The sequence below is a fragment of the Acipenser ruthenus genome, chromosome 47 (assembly GCF_902713425.1).
Source record: "Acipenser ruthenus chromosome 47, fAciRut3.2 maternal haplotype, whole genome shotgun sequence".
Taxonomy (NCBI): Eukaryota; Metazoa; Chordata; class Actinopteri; order Acipenseriformes; family Acipenseridae; genus Acipenser; species Acipenser ruthenus.
The window spans coordinates 1,751,582-1,768,814 of NC_081235.1; the positions used below are offsets into that span (position 1 = coordinate 1,751,582).

Below are 17,233 nucleotides of genomic sequence, written 5' to 3' on the forward strand. Positions count from 1 at the left end.
CATTATTAGATCAAATGGTTATTTAACAATCAACCATTTTGTTAAAAGACAAAAATAAAAATGAACTGCAGTGTGCTATGGTGTACTTATGGTCTTGTATCATGATGCAAACAATAGATACCTTTATTACGATACAATATATCATGTGAAGGAAGTCTATACACAGTGAATCGTTACATCCTTGCAACAGTCAAAGTCAATAAGAAACTGTGTTTGTAAAGGATTAGCCCCACTGCTACAGGGACTGTACATTGCTCTCTTCCTGCAGACAGCTGCTCCAATGGGAAACACAGTGTAAGGCTGTCTCCATCTGTCTCTATTTGTGAAACAGCCAGACTGTACTCAGTTTGGCTCATTGCACTGGCTGGTCCTCTCCTGATTGTAATTGGCAGTACCTATAGTGGCAGAGAAGATGACAATCCCCAGCACGTTCATCTCCTTGCTGCTCCCCGGCAGTGGCTTGTAGATGACATTGGGAGCCGGGGTGAGCTCCAGGAACACAGGCTTGCTGAGTGTCGGGTCCTTCTCGTCTGGCACGAGGTACACAAAATCAGGGGTTTTCCCGGAGGTCACCGGCTGAACGACTGGAATCAGCTGTGTCCGATACTGGAACCAGGAAAAATGATCATAGGGTCACATGGGTCCTTACTGTTTAAATGTAGCATTTATTTGTAATATCGTTTTTGTGCAGGGATGCTTTTCAATCTCAAGTATTCTTTCAAATTTTCGACAAAAATGGTATTGTGAATGAGCAGAAAAAAGTATAATTTGTATTCTATTACACATCTCTCTAGTAAAACAAATCTGGTATCACTTTTTAAAGAAAGGAGAGTAAAACACTGTACAGTAGGGTGGGTGTGATTCACCTTATTTATTTATTTCCTCAGGCCACAGTCTGGTTTCCTTTGCATGCTATCTTTTTGATTAGCTGGTGTGGTTTGTTTTCACACTCAAGTAACAGTCCCAGCTGTATGAATCCAAATTTATTTTCTTAGGGCGTTTTCACACCTAGTTTGTTTGACCCTGTGTGGTTCAGTTTGTTTGTAGTGATATGTGAAGCCTCAGAGAACCACATAATCGCACAAGGATGCGCATCATTTGAAATGGTGGTCTCGGTTCACTTGGAAGAGGACTCTATACGTTTGCCATTTTGCTCCGTTTATTAATCAAAAGGAAACGAACGAAGCAAACTTGAAAAAAATGTGTTTGTTTGCAAGTGAACCACGATTTGAATCACTTGCAAGTGATCTAGGTGTGAAAGTGCCCTTACAGTCCTAGACAAGGATTAGCACTGGAATACTTTTATGCTGTGTAAAACATACAGGTTTAACACACGCACACTAACTAGCGCTCACACTAACTCTACTGCTCAGATCAATGGGGAGTGGTCAAAACTGAAAGTGGCAGAGCCTATTTCTAATAAATAGTAACTCTGTGGTAAGTGTGTGGGTCATGTGTTTCTCATACTGATTTCATTGTGTTTGGTAAGTGTGTGAGTCATGTGTTTCTCATACTGATTTCACTGTGTTTGGTAAGTGTGTGAGTCATGTGTCTCTCATGCTGATTTCATTGTGTTTGGTAAGTGTGTGTCATGTGTTTCTCATACTGATTTCACTGTGTTTGGTAAGTGTGTGAGTCATGTGTTTCTCATACTGATTTCATTGTGTTTGGTAAGTGTGTGAGTCATGTGTTTCTCATACTGATTTCATTGTGTTTGGTAAGTGTGTGAGTCATGTGTCTCTCATACTGATTTCATTGTGTTTGGTAAGTGTGTGAGTCATGTGTCTCTCATACTGATTTCATTGTGTTTGGTAAGTGCGTGAGTCATGTGTCTCTCATACTGATTTCATTGTGTTTGGTAAGTGCGTGAGTCATGTGTTTCTCATACTGATTTCATTGTGTTTGGTAAGTGTGTGAGTCATGTGTTTCTCATACTGATTTCATTGTATTTGGTAAGTGTGTGAGTCATGTGTTTCTCATACTGATTTCATTGTATTTGGTAAGTGTGTGAGTCATGTGTTTCTCGTACTGATTTCATTGTGTTTGGTAAGTGTGTGAGTCATGTGTTTCTCATACTGATTTCATTGTGTTTGGTAAGTGCGTGAGTCATGTGTTTCTCATACTGATTTCATTGTGTTTGGTAAGTGTGTGAGTCATGTGTTTCTCATACTGATTTCATTGTATTTGGTAAGTGTGTGAGTCATGTGTCTCTCATATTGATTTCATTGTGTTTGGTAAGTGTGTGAGTCATGTGTTTCTCATACTGATTTCATTGTGTTTGGTAAGTGTGTGAGTCATGTGATTCTCATACTGATTTCATTTTGTTTGCACCTTTAGAGTGCTCCCATAAACCAACCAAGGCATGCAGGCAGGCAAGCTAGCCTTGTCACTGGGTCCTAGTTTCACCCTCAGCACTGACTTGTGGTATACGAATAAATTACTGAGAAAAATAAATAAGTAATCAATGGCATATTTTCTCAAATTAATAAATCAATACCCGGGTAGTAAAATTGGACCCGGTCGTGGCGGGTCATTTAAAACCCGACGGGTATCCGATGCTGACCTCTATCTAATGGTACATTCATGTAGTCTCGCTGCATGACCTACTGGCAAACCCACTGCACGCCACTGGTATTGTTGTTCAATTTCTAACAAATAATAATTATTATTATTATTTATTTCTTAGCAGACGCCCTTATCCAGGGCGACTTACAATTGTTACAAGATATCACATTATACATTATTTCACATTATACAGATATCACATTATTTTTACATACAATTACCCATTTATACAGTTGGGTTTTTACTGGAGCAATCTAGGTAAAGTACCTTGCTCAAGGGTACAACAGCAGTGTCACCCACTGGGGATTGAACCCACAACCCTCCGGTCAAGAGTCCAGAGCCCTAACCACTACTCCACACTGCTCCAGATGAAATATGAGAGGCTTTAATAGATAAGGGTTAACAAACTGTTGGTTCTCTTATTATCATTGATTAGAACTTAACAATGATTGGAAAGCTTTGTAAGAAATGTGTGGCACATGAGGAAGTATGTACTTGTTTATTTTTGATCAGGGTGGTAGTATTGTAAATAGAATAGTGTAAATAATTATTTGGGACATCCTACCTGCTGTGTTTGCTTGTGGGGAAAAGCAGCTGGTGCTTGGCCAGCTGCCGTTCCCGAACCAGCAAGTGGGCATGTCCCGGGCAGGTGGGCGTGTCCCGGGGAGGTGGGCGTGTCCCATCCGGTGGGTGTGTCCCAGTGGAGCGTCTTCCACTATAAAAAGGTCCAGATGGTACACTGCTGCAAGGCCATAAGACTCAGACAGTCCGCGCTATGCGCGCTCTTTACCGTAAATAAATCCTGCGTGCCTGAGAGGCATGTCAACAGTATCATCTGAGTGTCTGGCCTGTCTGTCAACGGATAACCCACACCCCGATTCTACTCGCCTACACAGGTTTCTTTCTGTATGCTACCTTTAATAGGATCAGATGAATATGTAAGAATTCACTCGCTTTCAAGCCCTATTTCTAGGTAAGAAAGCTCCTGTACAGGTCAGTTCAGCCTCAGAAAACCCTACAGGCGTTAGATTAGATGTGTGGAAAGATTGAACTTACCTGCTGGAATGTAGCTTCAATGAGATTAGAAGGAATCATATTCCTAAAACAAATACAAAATATATTTACAATGATTGCCACAGAATAAATGTAAAACCACAGCAATCATATCTGAATATCGTAGTTTATACATCAGTAAAGGCTTTCAAATCCATTTCTTACCCTGTAAGCAATAGAAATATCACCACCGGTCCCCTTCATTATTGTGCTTACAATTTGCTTTTCGCTTTCTTTGTTGAGGTTTTGTACTTTATTAAAGATTTTTCACAACCCCAGTATACATACTACACTGTTTAAACTGTGGCTTCATGCTCCCCTTTGGAATTGATAGAGTAAGGCTGTAACAGGTGTAATGTTCAATCATTTACCTAGCTCTTTAAGAAGTAGAATGATTTTATAGATGACTGTGACAGTAATCTATAAATAGTCAACCATCTCCCTCCCAATCTGACAATACCCATTGCTGGGTAGAGTCAGCATTATTATTTCATTGTCTCAAACAGAAAAGTAAGGAGAAAATAAAGAACAGTTTTGAACCGCAACTTTATGTCTATCGTTGTTGGAGCACCTGTATGATCTCTTCACCTGAGCACTGCAAAGCACACGTTCACAATGACATACAGGAATGGGTGGGTTAGAGGACGGATATAGAAAGGGACAGAGTAGACACAGACACAGGGTTATTAGCCTACACACGCGAGCTACATGAAAACATATACATAAAGTTCAAGTTCAGACAGCAACGCTACATTTGTATTCTTTTGTGTAAAAGAGAAGACAGATCATTACAACAGGGAGTCCTCGACTACCAGGGTGCAGCAGTTAAAGCTTGAAATCCACAGTGTGGTAGGCAGGCAGAATAATCTGCTTGAAATCCACAGTGTGGTAGGCAGGCAGAATAATCTGCTTGAAATCCACAGTGTGGTAGGCAGGCAGAATAATCTGCTTGAAATCCACAGTGTGGTAGGCAGGCAGAATAATCTGCTTGAAATCCACAGTGTGGTAGGCAGGCAGGCAGAATAATCTGCTTGAAATCCACAGTGTGGTAGGCATGCAGAATAATCTGCTTGAAATCCACAGTGTGGTAGGCAGGCAGAATAATCTGCTTGAAATCCACAGTGTGGTAGGCAGGCAGAATAATCTGCTTGAAATCCACAGTGTGGTAGGCAGGCAGAATAATCTGCTTGAAATCCACAGTGTGGTAGGCATGCAGAATAATCTGCTTGAAATCCACAGTGTGGTAGGCATGCAGAATAATCTGCTTGAAATCCACAGTGTGGTAGGCAGGCAGAATAATCTGCTTGAAATCCACAGTGTGGTAGGCAGGCAGAATAATCTGCTGACCTGAGGTAAAGGGCAGCTCAGAAACCACTTGCTCTCTTCTGTGCATTTCCTTCAGCAAGGTGTCAAGTTGTAAAGCAATATAATAACGTTTGAGCAGTGTTTTCAATGGGCTCATCCAGTTGATATTTCAATGGGCTCATCCAGTTGATATTTCAATGGGTTCATCCAGTTGATATTTCAATGGGCTCATCCAGTTGATATTTCAATGGGCTCATCCAGTTGATATTTCAATGGGCTCATCCAGTTGATATTTCAATGGGCTCATCCAGTTGATATTTCAAGCTGTCTGAAAGGAATTCTAACCTTACCTCACATAGCTGCTCTCTTCTCTCACTCGCTTCTCAGCAGGGAAAACATTATATTAATTTAATGCCCACCTTTGGGGTGGGATGTTTAGATAAACGCCCCTAATCCCCAGATTTACACCAGGACCCAGAGATGAAGGACAATACTCCAGGCACGGACATTTCCACTGTGCCACCCAGCTTCACCCCTAATGACCAGTCCATGTGTAAAGAAATGTGTTGCCTTTTGAACTAATTGACTTGGGTGTCATGGTCATATGAGCCATACATAAGGCATGCTCTGGCACTGACTGCTAAAAACAAGGTCATCCCTTTAGCATACCTGGGATCTCTCCGGATTTGACCCGGAGTCTCTGGTAACTTATTAAACTTGCCAGGGCTCCTCTGGCTTGAGCTTGAACTCCGTCCGGCTGCTGGTGAGCCGCTGCTGTAGCCTCTGCACCTCTTTTTATAAATATATTTGTGTGCAGAAATCTGATCCAATGAAAAGTTATTGTGAGTTGACTGACATCAATTACTTTCATGCTACACAATCACTGATTGGCTCAAACCTATCAGACGTGATTGAGTTGATCCGCTCTCATCTCAAACTGACACTAATATCCCACTTTCAGTCAGCTATGGATCTGACAAACAGCAAAAATTGAAATGTGAGGAAATCAGAACAATTAGGCTACCTCTGTTTTAAAAAATACATATATATATATATTTTTTTTCATATTTCTTTTTTTCTTTTGCCATTATGTAAAAAAAAAAAAAATCCTGAATTGCGCTGCATCGACCAAAAAAGCAACGTTTGGTTTTGCCAAGATTTTGTTCAGTTTGCTGCACAGATATTTCTATTAGACACAAAACCCACGTGGAAAGTGCAGGACAGCAACAGAAAGCTGCTGTGCTAGAGGATACATTGCAAACCTGATTGAATTGCAGTACTTTCAGAAGTGATCTTTGTCAGAACACAATTGAAGCAGAAACACTTTTTACCAGGTTTTTAATTGAGCACAACCTGCCTTTAGCAGCATCAGACTGTTTAAAAGGATGTTCAGCAATTCTAGCATTTCTAAGCAATATGCATGTGGACATCACAAGACTACAGCTATAATTAACAAATATCTTGCACCACACTGTACCAGTTCTCTTCTTGATTAGTTCAATTTCTTGAACCTTCACCTGGAAAAAATTAAATGTGGAATGCTAGAGGTGCTGATTTGCAATGATGATCCGATGGGATAATTGTGTTGGATTAGCCCTGGATCATGCAGTGTGGACATGGGGAGAATTATAGGTCTGAAGAAATTGATTTCTGATAAAAATGAGAATTAGTAACAGGGTTGACTTTGCCACTTGATGAGAATGTGTTGCACAGGATTGTCTTTGTCACTTGATTAACCTGTGTGGATTATCTGCACTGCCTGTAGATCCTGATTATGTCATGTCTGTTATTTTCAAACAGGATGGCACAACTAAAGGATTTTTGCATATTTTGTGAAATTGAAAACAGAAACATTCTCAGACACGGTGCTGCCAGCTCTCAAATCACATGCAGTGTCATAAGAATAACCATGAGGTTCAAGATGATACTCAGTGGTCCAAGCACACACTTGTATTTGTTGTTTATACACTCTACCTTGCACCTGTTTGTGTAACTGAACACATTCTTGCAACAAGAACAGCATTATCCAAAAAGTAATTCCAGCTCTCACAGAATCCTTCAAGAAATTGCTCAGCAGGTTCATAAAACCAGAAGTTCATCTTCTGCAGATATGGATGTCGATGTAGGTAGCCCTTCAAACTACTTCGGAAACCAGAACCTGTTCATTGGTTTCACAACCAATCAGTACATCAGTTCATCTGCACTGCCACCAAGACACATTTTACAAAGACGTCAGTGTTAAAGAGGCTTGGAGCTCTTAAAATAAACAAATCCCCTGGGCCGGATGAGATCCTCCCAATAGTACTCAAATAAATAAAAGAAGTTATTTACAAACCGTTAACCAAGATCATGCAACAGTCTCTTGACACAGGGGTTGTACCGACAGAATGGAGAATTGCAAACGTAATACTGATCCACAAAAAGGGAGACAAAACTGAACCAGGTAACTACAAAAATTCTAACTTCTATTATATGTAAACTTATAGAAACTATAATAAGTCCCCAATGGAAAATTACCTATATGGTAACAATATCCTGGGAGACAGTCAGCATGGTTTTAAGAAAGGGAGATCGTGTCTAACTAAACTGCTTGACTTTTTTGAGGATGCAACATCGACAATGGATAACTGCAAAGCATATGACATGGTTTATTTAGATTTCCAGAAAGCTTTTGACAAAATCCTGCATAAAAGATTCTCAAACCGAACACAGTAGAGATTCAAGGAAATGCATGCACATGGATTAGGGAGTGGTTAACATGTAGAAAACAGAAAGTACTGATTAGAAGAGAGACCTCAAAATGGAGCGAGGTAACCAGTGGTGTACCACAGGGATCAGCATTAGGTCCTCTGCTATTCCTAATCTACGTTAATGATTTAGATTCTGGTATAGTAAGCAAACTTGTTAAATTTGCAGACGACACAAAAATAGTAGGAGTGGCAAACACTGTTGCAGCAGCAAAGGTCATTCAAAATGATCTAGACAGCATTCAGAACTGGGCAGACACATGGCAAATGATATTTAATAGAGAAAAGTGGGTAACACGTTACATTAAGGTGCTGCTTATTAATGTTTTATAAATATATAATGTATGCTTAATAACTATATTATAGAGTGGTAATACAGCATTATAGATGGTTTATAACCATGCAATAGCCATAGACAGAATTACATCATAACATCCCAAAAGTAGAATAGGTGGCTAAAAATGGTCTCCTTTAAAAAACTGTAATTCTCTATATGGCTATTGCATGGTTATAAAGCATATACAATGCTTTATTAACACTCTATAACATAGCAATTAAGCAGCTAGTATATATTTATAAAACATTAATAAGCAGCACCTTAATATAAAGTGTTACCGAAAAGTGTAAGGTACTGCACGCAGGCGATAAAAATGTGCATTATAAATATCATATGGGAGATACTGAAATTGAAGAAGGAATCTATTAAAAAGACCTAGGAGTTTATGTTGACTCAGAAATGTCTTCATCTAGACAATGTGGGGAAGCTATAAAAAAGCCAACAAGATGCTCGGATATATAGTGAAAAGGGTTGAATTTAAATCAAGGGAAGTAATGTTAAAACTTTACCCTGCAATAGTAAGACATCATTTAGAATATTGTGTTCAGTTCTGATCACCTTGCTTCAAAAAGCATATTTCTGCTCTAGAAAGAGTGCAAAGAAGACCAACCAGAATTATTCCGGGTTTAAAAGGCATGTCATATGCAGACAGGCTTACTGAGCAGGTTGCACGTTTGGGCAGTCTCCAAGGCTGGCCACTCAGGAGCTGCATCAGGGTTGAAAACCAGTCTCCTGGGCCAATAAGGGGCTACTAGGAGCCTGGTCCTGCCTGATTTTCACCCAACATAGCAGTAGCAGGGCAAGTGGTGGGAAGGTGTATAACAGAAGCCTCAGCCACTGGCGTGCCAAGGCATCTACTGCCAGCGTGTCCCCGTCTCCTATTATGGAGAGCCAGAGGGGACAATGGGTTGATTCCTGGGAGGCAAAGAGATCTATCGTTGCTCTCCCGAACCTCTCCCAAATGAGGCTCACCACCTCGGGGTGAAGCCTCCACTCTGAGGTGCTGGGGACTCTCCTTGAGAAGAGGTCTGCCACCCAGTTTGTCATCCCGGGCAGAGAGGAGGTTCTCATGTGCCCAGAGCAAAAGCTTGCGGGCCACACAATGAAGACTGGGCGACCTGAGGCCACCCTGGTTGTTGATGTAAGCCACTACTGTTGTGTTGTATGTACGGAAAATCACATGTCTCCCTCGAACCTCCTGCCTGGGCCTGGGTCTTCGAGCCCAGAAGTTTCTGGAACATCGCTACCTTGAGCGCTCTGTTGAGCTGAAAAAGCTCCAAACAGGCAGCTATTCACTGCACTCTGCCGTCCAACAGAGTGGACAGCATGGCCCTGGAGTCCAAGCACACTCCTAGATAGGAGACTGTCTGAGAAGGCGGGAGCTGGCTCTACGCCTGATTCACTGTAAAGCTCAACCTTTGAAGGTGGCAGGTGACGAGTTCCATGTGGGCCTCCGCCTGTGCTGGAGACTGAGCACAAATCGTCGTCCAGATAATTTAGCACTCTGATGCCGTTGAGTCTCAATAGGGCTAGGATAGCTTCCACGGTACTTCAGGATGGCATGGGGAGCTAGAGAGAGGCCAAATGGCAAGACATGGAACTCATAAGCTGTTCCCTTAAAGGCGAACCACAGGTACTTCCTATGCACTGGTTTTATGAGGATGTGGAAATAGGTGTCTTTGAGGTGCACCATGATTTACTGCAACAGCTGTTGCATCATCAACATTCTGAACCTCCATCGAAATAGGTTGACCTGTCTGAGGTCGAGGATCGGTCTGAGGCAACCATCCTGCACTAGCAAGTACCTGCAGTAGAACCCTTCCTCCAATGAGGGGGTCTATCATGCTAATAGCCTGTTTTTGCAGCAAAGCTACAACTCCTGAGACACCACAGCGGCGTCCTGTGGGTCCGTGACTGATGTTGGAGTCACGCCCCGAAAGGGAGGCGGGACCGTGCTTGAGTAGCCGGCTTGAATGGTAGTAAGCACTCAGATCTCTGCACAGGGCGGCGGAACAAATTAAAGCCTCCACGACGAGCAGCCGGGGGCCGGTTCCGAACATCATATCTGGCATCGGGCACAGCCGGCTGTGCTCGTCTTTGAGGCTGCTGGGGCTTAGGGCGCCAGTTTGCTGCTGGTTTACCCACTGGAGGTGGTCGCTTGGGAAGCAGACGAACCAGCTCCTTCGTTGAGTTTGGACATACGCAGCTCATCCAACTGTTGTGGTGTGGGCCTGTGGTTTTCAGAAAGGGACCTCAGCAAATGGCACTGTTAGGCTACCAGGATGCTATTGTAGGTGCGTTTGAGGATCAGCTCAGAGTCCTTGGACAGGAGCGCTAAATTAGACGCCTGGACCAAGGAGGCAATAGAAGCTTCCACTCAGACTGGAATGCCAGCCCCTGTTTGCCCATCTTCTCAGAGGCGGCAGTGGACAGTATGGGAGGAGAAGGAGAAGGAGGAGGATGAGGAAGACCATGAGGACAGCCTTCTGCCTGGGCTACTTTCCCAAACTTTCATTAAAAGGCTTTCTCAATTGAGAAAGCCTAATATAAGATTTGTCATTGAGTTTACGTATTTACTTTTAATATTTCTTTTAACAAAATCTTCCATCATGGAATATCATTTGATGTTATTATGCATCATACAAGTAGCTCACAGGCCCATCACATGCACACGTATCATGACATGTATCGCTATACCTCTACTTACAATAACTGATTAATAATGGCTTACCTAATTAAATCCAGTAAGGCATCCGCTGAAGTGATGACAGGCCCTCCGCTGACTCGCTCCACGTCTGTCTTAGCATCGGCCCCGGGGTGGATGATTGAGACCAGGACTATCCCCACAATCACGGCCATGAAGGTGGTCCACAGGTAGTAGGTGATTGTGATCAGACCCATCTTTCCACAGACCTTGGAGTCCATGGCTGAGAGGCCAGACATCAAGCTTAAGAAAATAGTCACAGTCCATTGGAATTGTATATCCAGGAGACCAAGACAGACTTTCCATAGCGATGTATTGAACAGAATGAAAACACAATGAATACCTGTGATAAAGTTATGCAGATGGGGGAGGGAGGTTGATGCTGGTATACAGCAGGCAGCTGTACAGGTGCAGAAGGGGGAGGGAGGGTGATGCTAGTATACAGGACGCAGCTGTACAGATACAGAAGGGGGAGGGAGGTTGATGCTAGTATACAGCAGGCAGCTGTACAGATGCAGAAGGGGAGGGAGGTTGATGCTAGTATACAAGAGGCCAGCTGGAAATCTGGGATTTTATTCAGTGAGGTAGGGGCTGTCCCTCCTCCTAATCTATGTTTAATATGCATCATTTATTTTAAATATTCATTTTTTCAAGTTTTTATATTTACACTACTTACACAAGGAGAATATAGCAGTCACATTTCAGAAACCATGTATAAATTACAAATATGTGGGACAGATCATGAAAAGCTGTATTGAAGAACTCAAGTGATGAATTTACATGAGAAGTGACCATTATTTTATTTTATTTATTTTATGCATGAATTGGTTTTCAGTGAAAAGTAATTGGTGGGTCAGGTTTGTGTTTTTAGACAAACCTGTTCTAGTCGACATATTTCTGGAACCAATCACCTGTAATGTGAAGTAATGGAAGCTGGACAATAATCATTGTAATATTCAAAACACAATCTATCTCTCAAAATCAGAAAGAAAGCGGTGATGGTGTTTGAAATACATTTTACCCAACATTCAGCATCCTTCCGCTTTGGGGTCACTATCTGAGTTCAAAGAAATCTTCTGCATTGGTACAACATGTTTAATATTTGGGTGACCTTGCAACAATTAAATCAAGGTACTTGCGAGCTTGCTGGGGCAGTGAAGCCTGTACCCAGCCTTCTGGACGTATTCATTTCTTGTTGGAGAGTCGTGTATATTAGGGATACAAAGACAATCAGTACTGTCCTTACCTTGATGTGATAAGAGGCAGTATCAACATTTTCAGCATCCTCATAAGAAGCTCCCCAGGAAAGGAGAAATAGATTTTGGCCTGCAAGAAAAAACAAAAAAAACAAATTTTAGAAGCAATTTGGGCAAAAGCTGCAATGCTCAATTCAATGAATCTATAATTACATTACATCAATACCATAACTGCATGCTGATTGGCCGAGCTTTACTACTTAAAAAAATAAGAATTAATTAAGATTACAGCAAACACTTTGAAAAGTGTGGCCCATTAAATTACCTTTAAAACCGGGTGTAATTGTCACACTCGGCTTGTGTAAATCTTGCCCTTTTCCTGGCTCAAATCTTTAGGTGTCTGACAGATTACAATTTCTATTTTTAACTCTAAAACCCCTTGTGTGGGACATTCTTGTCAATAACAACACAGGAAAACCTTTCGGTGGCCCCACGTTTTGTCTGTGCCTGGGATTACAGAAATTGTATCCAAAGCCACACTTAGCCTAGTTCATAAACCTGCAGTCTGCAACTGAACTGTTATAAAGAAATTGCAATGGAACATAACAGCCACCACCATAACAGAAAAACTATAAAAACAAAGAGACTAATCGACTAGTTGCCACTTTAAAAATATGTCAACAAATCCTGTATTTGCTAATGACGGGTGCTTGTGACAGGCTAGCTACAGGGATGACTTCAGGCCAGAAAGAAACACACAGACAGTACTGGGCTTGATACTGAGACGCAATGGCTGCGCTCAGTGTGTTTAATAAACAAACAAAAGGTTTTAAACAGAAAACAGGACAAACAAAACGGATTAACACTGAACAGACTGGACGAACAGACAAACAAACACGGTGAGTGTAAACAACTATCAATTATTATTTTAGTTTATTTTCGTTAATTTTACCTCCTTCTCCACACCCGTTCTCCACTCACCGAACACACAACCCCGAGTGAATGAGATGTGCATCTATATATACAATTGTGCTGGGATTCAATTACCAGTTAATTATTCACTTGAATCCCAGCACATGAACTAAATCTGTATTAACTACTTTAAATGCACGTGAAGTGAAGTGCAATCCCCGTGTCTAAATACAATGATACATTTTAAATAACTTGTGCTCATTACCCATATTATATCCCCTGTACCAACTACAATACACCAACATTAACACACGCAACATGCAACATAAAACACAAAAATACACACAGGGGCGGGGCACATTGCCACAGTGCTCTATTTGTGTACGTACAGTTGTCTTTCATTTCGAAGATGACCGCCAAATTGAATACTTTTGGGATATGCCTGCTTGTCAGGTATTCGTTTAGCATTTTATACCACAGCTGCTGATAGAGCTAAGCCTCTTTTGCTTTTCACAGAAGGGTAGGTAAAGTGGTGAGTATTACTGTAACCCCTTTTTTCCAGTTGTGATTGACTCTTTAGAGCTCCTTCTTCCAGTTTTTTGTCAGTTCCCTTGCAGTTAATTGCTGGAAGTAGGTTTGCCACTTCCCAAGAATCAGAAACTCGGCAACTGAAGGCTGAGCTGACGCTATGCAACTGCGTTTCATTTTTAAAAAAAAAAACAGTTCTCCTGGTGGCCCCAAATGGCCCAGGAGAACCTGGCTTATGAACCTCTGCCAGCTGCAGCAAGGCCAGCCCTGGGAGATCCCGCTGCGCATGGATCTCGTCAGTCAGGCGAAAGGCACCCTCTGGCACCCAGAACCGGGCAGACTCCAACAGTGGGTCTGGCCCCTGAACAGGACTGTCTGTCAACCCTAGGGCTCTCAGACACAGTAGTGACTACACTGCAGAACGCTAGGGCTTCTTCCACAAGAGTGCTGTACGCCTATAAATGGAAATATTTTCAAAACTGGTGCAAACCGGAGGCAAGATCTACTAGAGGCAGGTAAATCCCCCTCTACGTTGAAAGTGTACCTAGCAGCCATATCTGCTTCCCCTGTTCTCATCGACTCAGTATCCCCGGGTGCTCATATTCTGGAGACCCATTTTCTAAAGGGTGCTCTGCGGTTATGACCTCCTATAAAGGACGTCCTCCCTGAATGGAGTCTAGACGTGGTACTGGATGCTCTCACGAAGGCCCCCTTTGAGCCCATAGATACCATAGAGCTGAAATATCTCTCTATGAAGACAGCCTTTCTGTTAGCTATCACCTCCGCTAAGCGGGTACAATGAGCTACAGTCACTGTCCGTGCACAGTTCCTGTATGCGCGTTTGGGATGATGGAAACAGGGTATCGTTGCACACGAACCCTGCTTTCCTCCTAAGCGTTTCACTTGAATCAATCAGTGGAACTAGACGATTTCCATCCCCCTCCCTTCACAGAGGAGTCCAGCTCTTCATTTGTCATGGTGAACGGACCCAAGGTCAAGTCCTCTCTAAGCAGCGACTGTCCCATTCGATTGTGGACACGGTTTCGACTGCGTATACTAATGCCAGCCTACCCCCACCTGGGAGGGTGGCAGTGCATTCAACCAGAGGTGTGGCTACGTCATGGGCCCTCTTCAGAGGTGCCTCTTTGACCGATATACGTACTGCGGCTAGCTGGACTACCCCGCATACGTTTATCAGGTTCTACCGCCTTTATGTAGTAGATCCCTCTATGCCTTTAATAGGCACAAGGGTCCTTGAGGTTGCACGCTTACACCACCAACACTAGATGGCGGTAGCGAGATGTCCCTCAGATGCCCTCTTCTCTTTCAGGGAATCTTCTCTTTCATTTTTTCACTATATATTAAAAGCATTTTTTTTTTGCAACATATTGTTTTGATTTTTTTTATACACACATCAGCAGTAAATCAACTAGGAATTGCTTTTTTCAACCTTTACTCAGGAAAGTTCACAAGGAGAAAGATGTTTTTCTTCTAAACTTCGCAGTGTATCCAGTTCATGATCCATCCTGCAACAGTGCTGGTGCTCTAACTCAGGGGTTTTCAACCAGGGGTATGCGAACCCCAGGGGGTCATAGGAGGTACGCAGGATGATTCAGAAATGTACAAATAAAATGAAAGTAAGAGAAAATAATGATCTTGATTTTTTAACGGTATTATATAGTCTCTAAACCACAGTGTATGCTCATTTAATCTTTGTGTAGCAAAGTGAACTGCTAATGGAAAAAAACAACAAAAAAACTAGAATCTAGCACGTCCACATTTTCCACCTGTACGCATGCACGATTTCGATTGCATGGATTTCCAGTCTGATGATACATAGAGTGAAGCAGGCATCTGGTGATTGTGCTTATGGAGAGCGCTCTGTGTTGCTAATGATCTTTGCTGTTTTCAACTTGACGTATCAGGAAGCCATGTTTCTACTTTTTTAGAAGTATAAATGTTCTGGGAAATATAAATGGTCATCACAGTACATCACAGTACAGGTTTTGTTTATTAACGCGGATGCATTTTATTAACAGCAATAGCGGCTTTGTAAGCTGTTCTGGAACACTAAATGACCAGATGCAGGAAATAAAGAAATCAGACCCCTGCATCTCACCTGAGTCTGTAGGGTTAGGAATAGGAGTTACTCATGCAGCTATAAGGCAGGATAATGTGTTTTGCATCAAGCTCCTGGCTCCTGATCATTTAATAATATTCATAATCAAAGACTGTAACCCAGGACTTGATGCAGAGCTAGTATGAGTTTCTAACCCCACATTAGTTAACTAAACCTTTAGATTTGTAATTATCAGCAGCGTGAAATCACTGACCCCCTAATTTTCATATTTTTGTCCCTTGTAACTTGCAGAATCAGATGTTCCTCCTACCTGGTCTGAAAAGTTCATATCCCTCAACAAGAATCCCAGCAAGCATCCCACCACCACTGAAAGCACGGAGAGTGTTAAGAGGCCATTGCGCTTGCAGAAATCCTTTAGCCAAGCCTTCACGTTGTCTGAATCCACCGCCAGCAGAGTCTGAAGGGAGCTTTTCATACATTCCATCGTCTGGGATCTGGAGGCTGACTTCTCTGTACGTCTGCTGGCCTGGCTTGTGTCTGGCCAAGTAAGTTATCCCTGATAAATCCAAGCATTTAGGAAGCTGGGCGGAGGCCAATTTGTATAAACCTTTCTAAAATGGGATCAAGTGATCCGGGATTAGAGGGCTAATGCCACCAGGAGACCACGGACAAGTAGACTTAGGCTTCTAATGAGCTTAAATGTGCGTAATGAAATCTACACTTTTCAGGTAACAACAAAGCCCATAGAGGAGTACAGCTAAAAAGCACAAACTAAAGCCAATAAAGGGATCGTAGCGAACAAAATAATGTCTCAAATCTTACCTTTTGTGCACTTGCATTCTTATGTAGAGTAGGTTTAAAATGTGCAGTTTTTAAAGAGTTTTGAAAGATAGTAAATATGTATTCTTATTTGAAAACTAAGAGTCTGTGGGCTTGGTATTCACGGCATATTATTATTGTTATTATTTATTTCTTAGCAAATGCCCTTACCCAGGGTTATAAAAAATACATTTCAAGATTTACAGTACAATTAAGAGCAAGATACAAAATAAAATGACTTCAGTCCAAATAAGAGCAAATACAAAACACAATACGATTTGATATCGGGGGAGTTCAAGAGCAGACAACAGTGTTAGTAGTTGCATCAGAAATCGATAGAAGTGCAGGTGAAATACAAAATACTACAGATTGGGTTAAGTGCAAGATTTAATACAGTAAAATAGGGAGCAGATAAGTGCAAGTTAAAGTGCATTAAAGGCAGAATGCTATATTGTCCAGAAGGGAAGAGTTTTACAGGTGCTGTCTGAAGAGGTGTGTCTTGAGGAGGCGCCGGAAGGTGGTCAAGGACTGGGCAGTCCTGACATCCGTAGGAAGGTCGTTCCACCACTGCAGGGCGAGGGTGGAGATGGAGCGGTCTCTGGAGGCAGGGGAGCTTAGCTGACGTACAGCCAGTCTTTTAGTGCAGGCGGAGCAGAGAGGTCTGGTGGGGGTGTAGGGAAAGATGAGGGTCTGGAGGTAGCTGGGTGCATCGGTAGGCAAGTACAAGAGTCTTGAACTGGATGCGAGCGGTGATCGGGAGCCAGTGGAGTGAGCGGAGCAGTGGAGTAGTGTGGAAGAAGCAAGGCAGAGAGAACACCAGACAAGCAGCGAAGTTCTGGAGGAGCTGGAGTGGACAGGTGGCAGACGCAGGGAGGCCAGCCAGGAGGGAGTTGAAGTGGTCTAGGCGGGAGAGTACCAGGGCCTGGATGAGGTGTTGTGTGGAGTAGTTGGTGAGGAAGGGTCGGATTCTTCGTATGTTGCTCAGGA

The 17,233-nt window shown here is 42.5% G+C and overlaps 1 protein-coding gene across 1 annotated transcript in view; it reads right to left on the reverse strand.

The window, feature by feature from the left end:
• LOC117401258 (excitatory amino acid transporter 5) overlaps positions 1 to 15,953 on the reverse strand; it is a 36,291-nt gene extending 20,338 nt beyond the window's left edge. Inside the window, exons 1-5 of the mRNA XM_059014302.1 lie at positions 15,738 to 15,953; positions 11,958 to 12,037; positions 10,739 to 10,954; positions 3,622 to 3,664; positions 396 to 606 (exon numbers count right to left, since the gene is read on the reverse strand). Of these exons, the coding sequence (XP_058870285.1) occupies positions 396 to 606; positions 3,622 to 3,664; positions 10,739 to 10,954; positions 11,958 to 12,037; positions 15,738 to 15,911 (724 nt within the window). The 5' untranslated portion in view covers positions 15,912 to 15,953. The remainder of the gene's footprint in view (positions 1 to 395; positions 607 to 3,621; positions 3,665 to 10,738; positions 10,955 to 11,957; positions 12,038 to 15,737) is intronic.
• Positions 15,954 to 17,233: the final 1,280 nt, after the last annotated feature.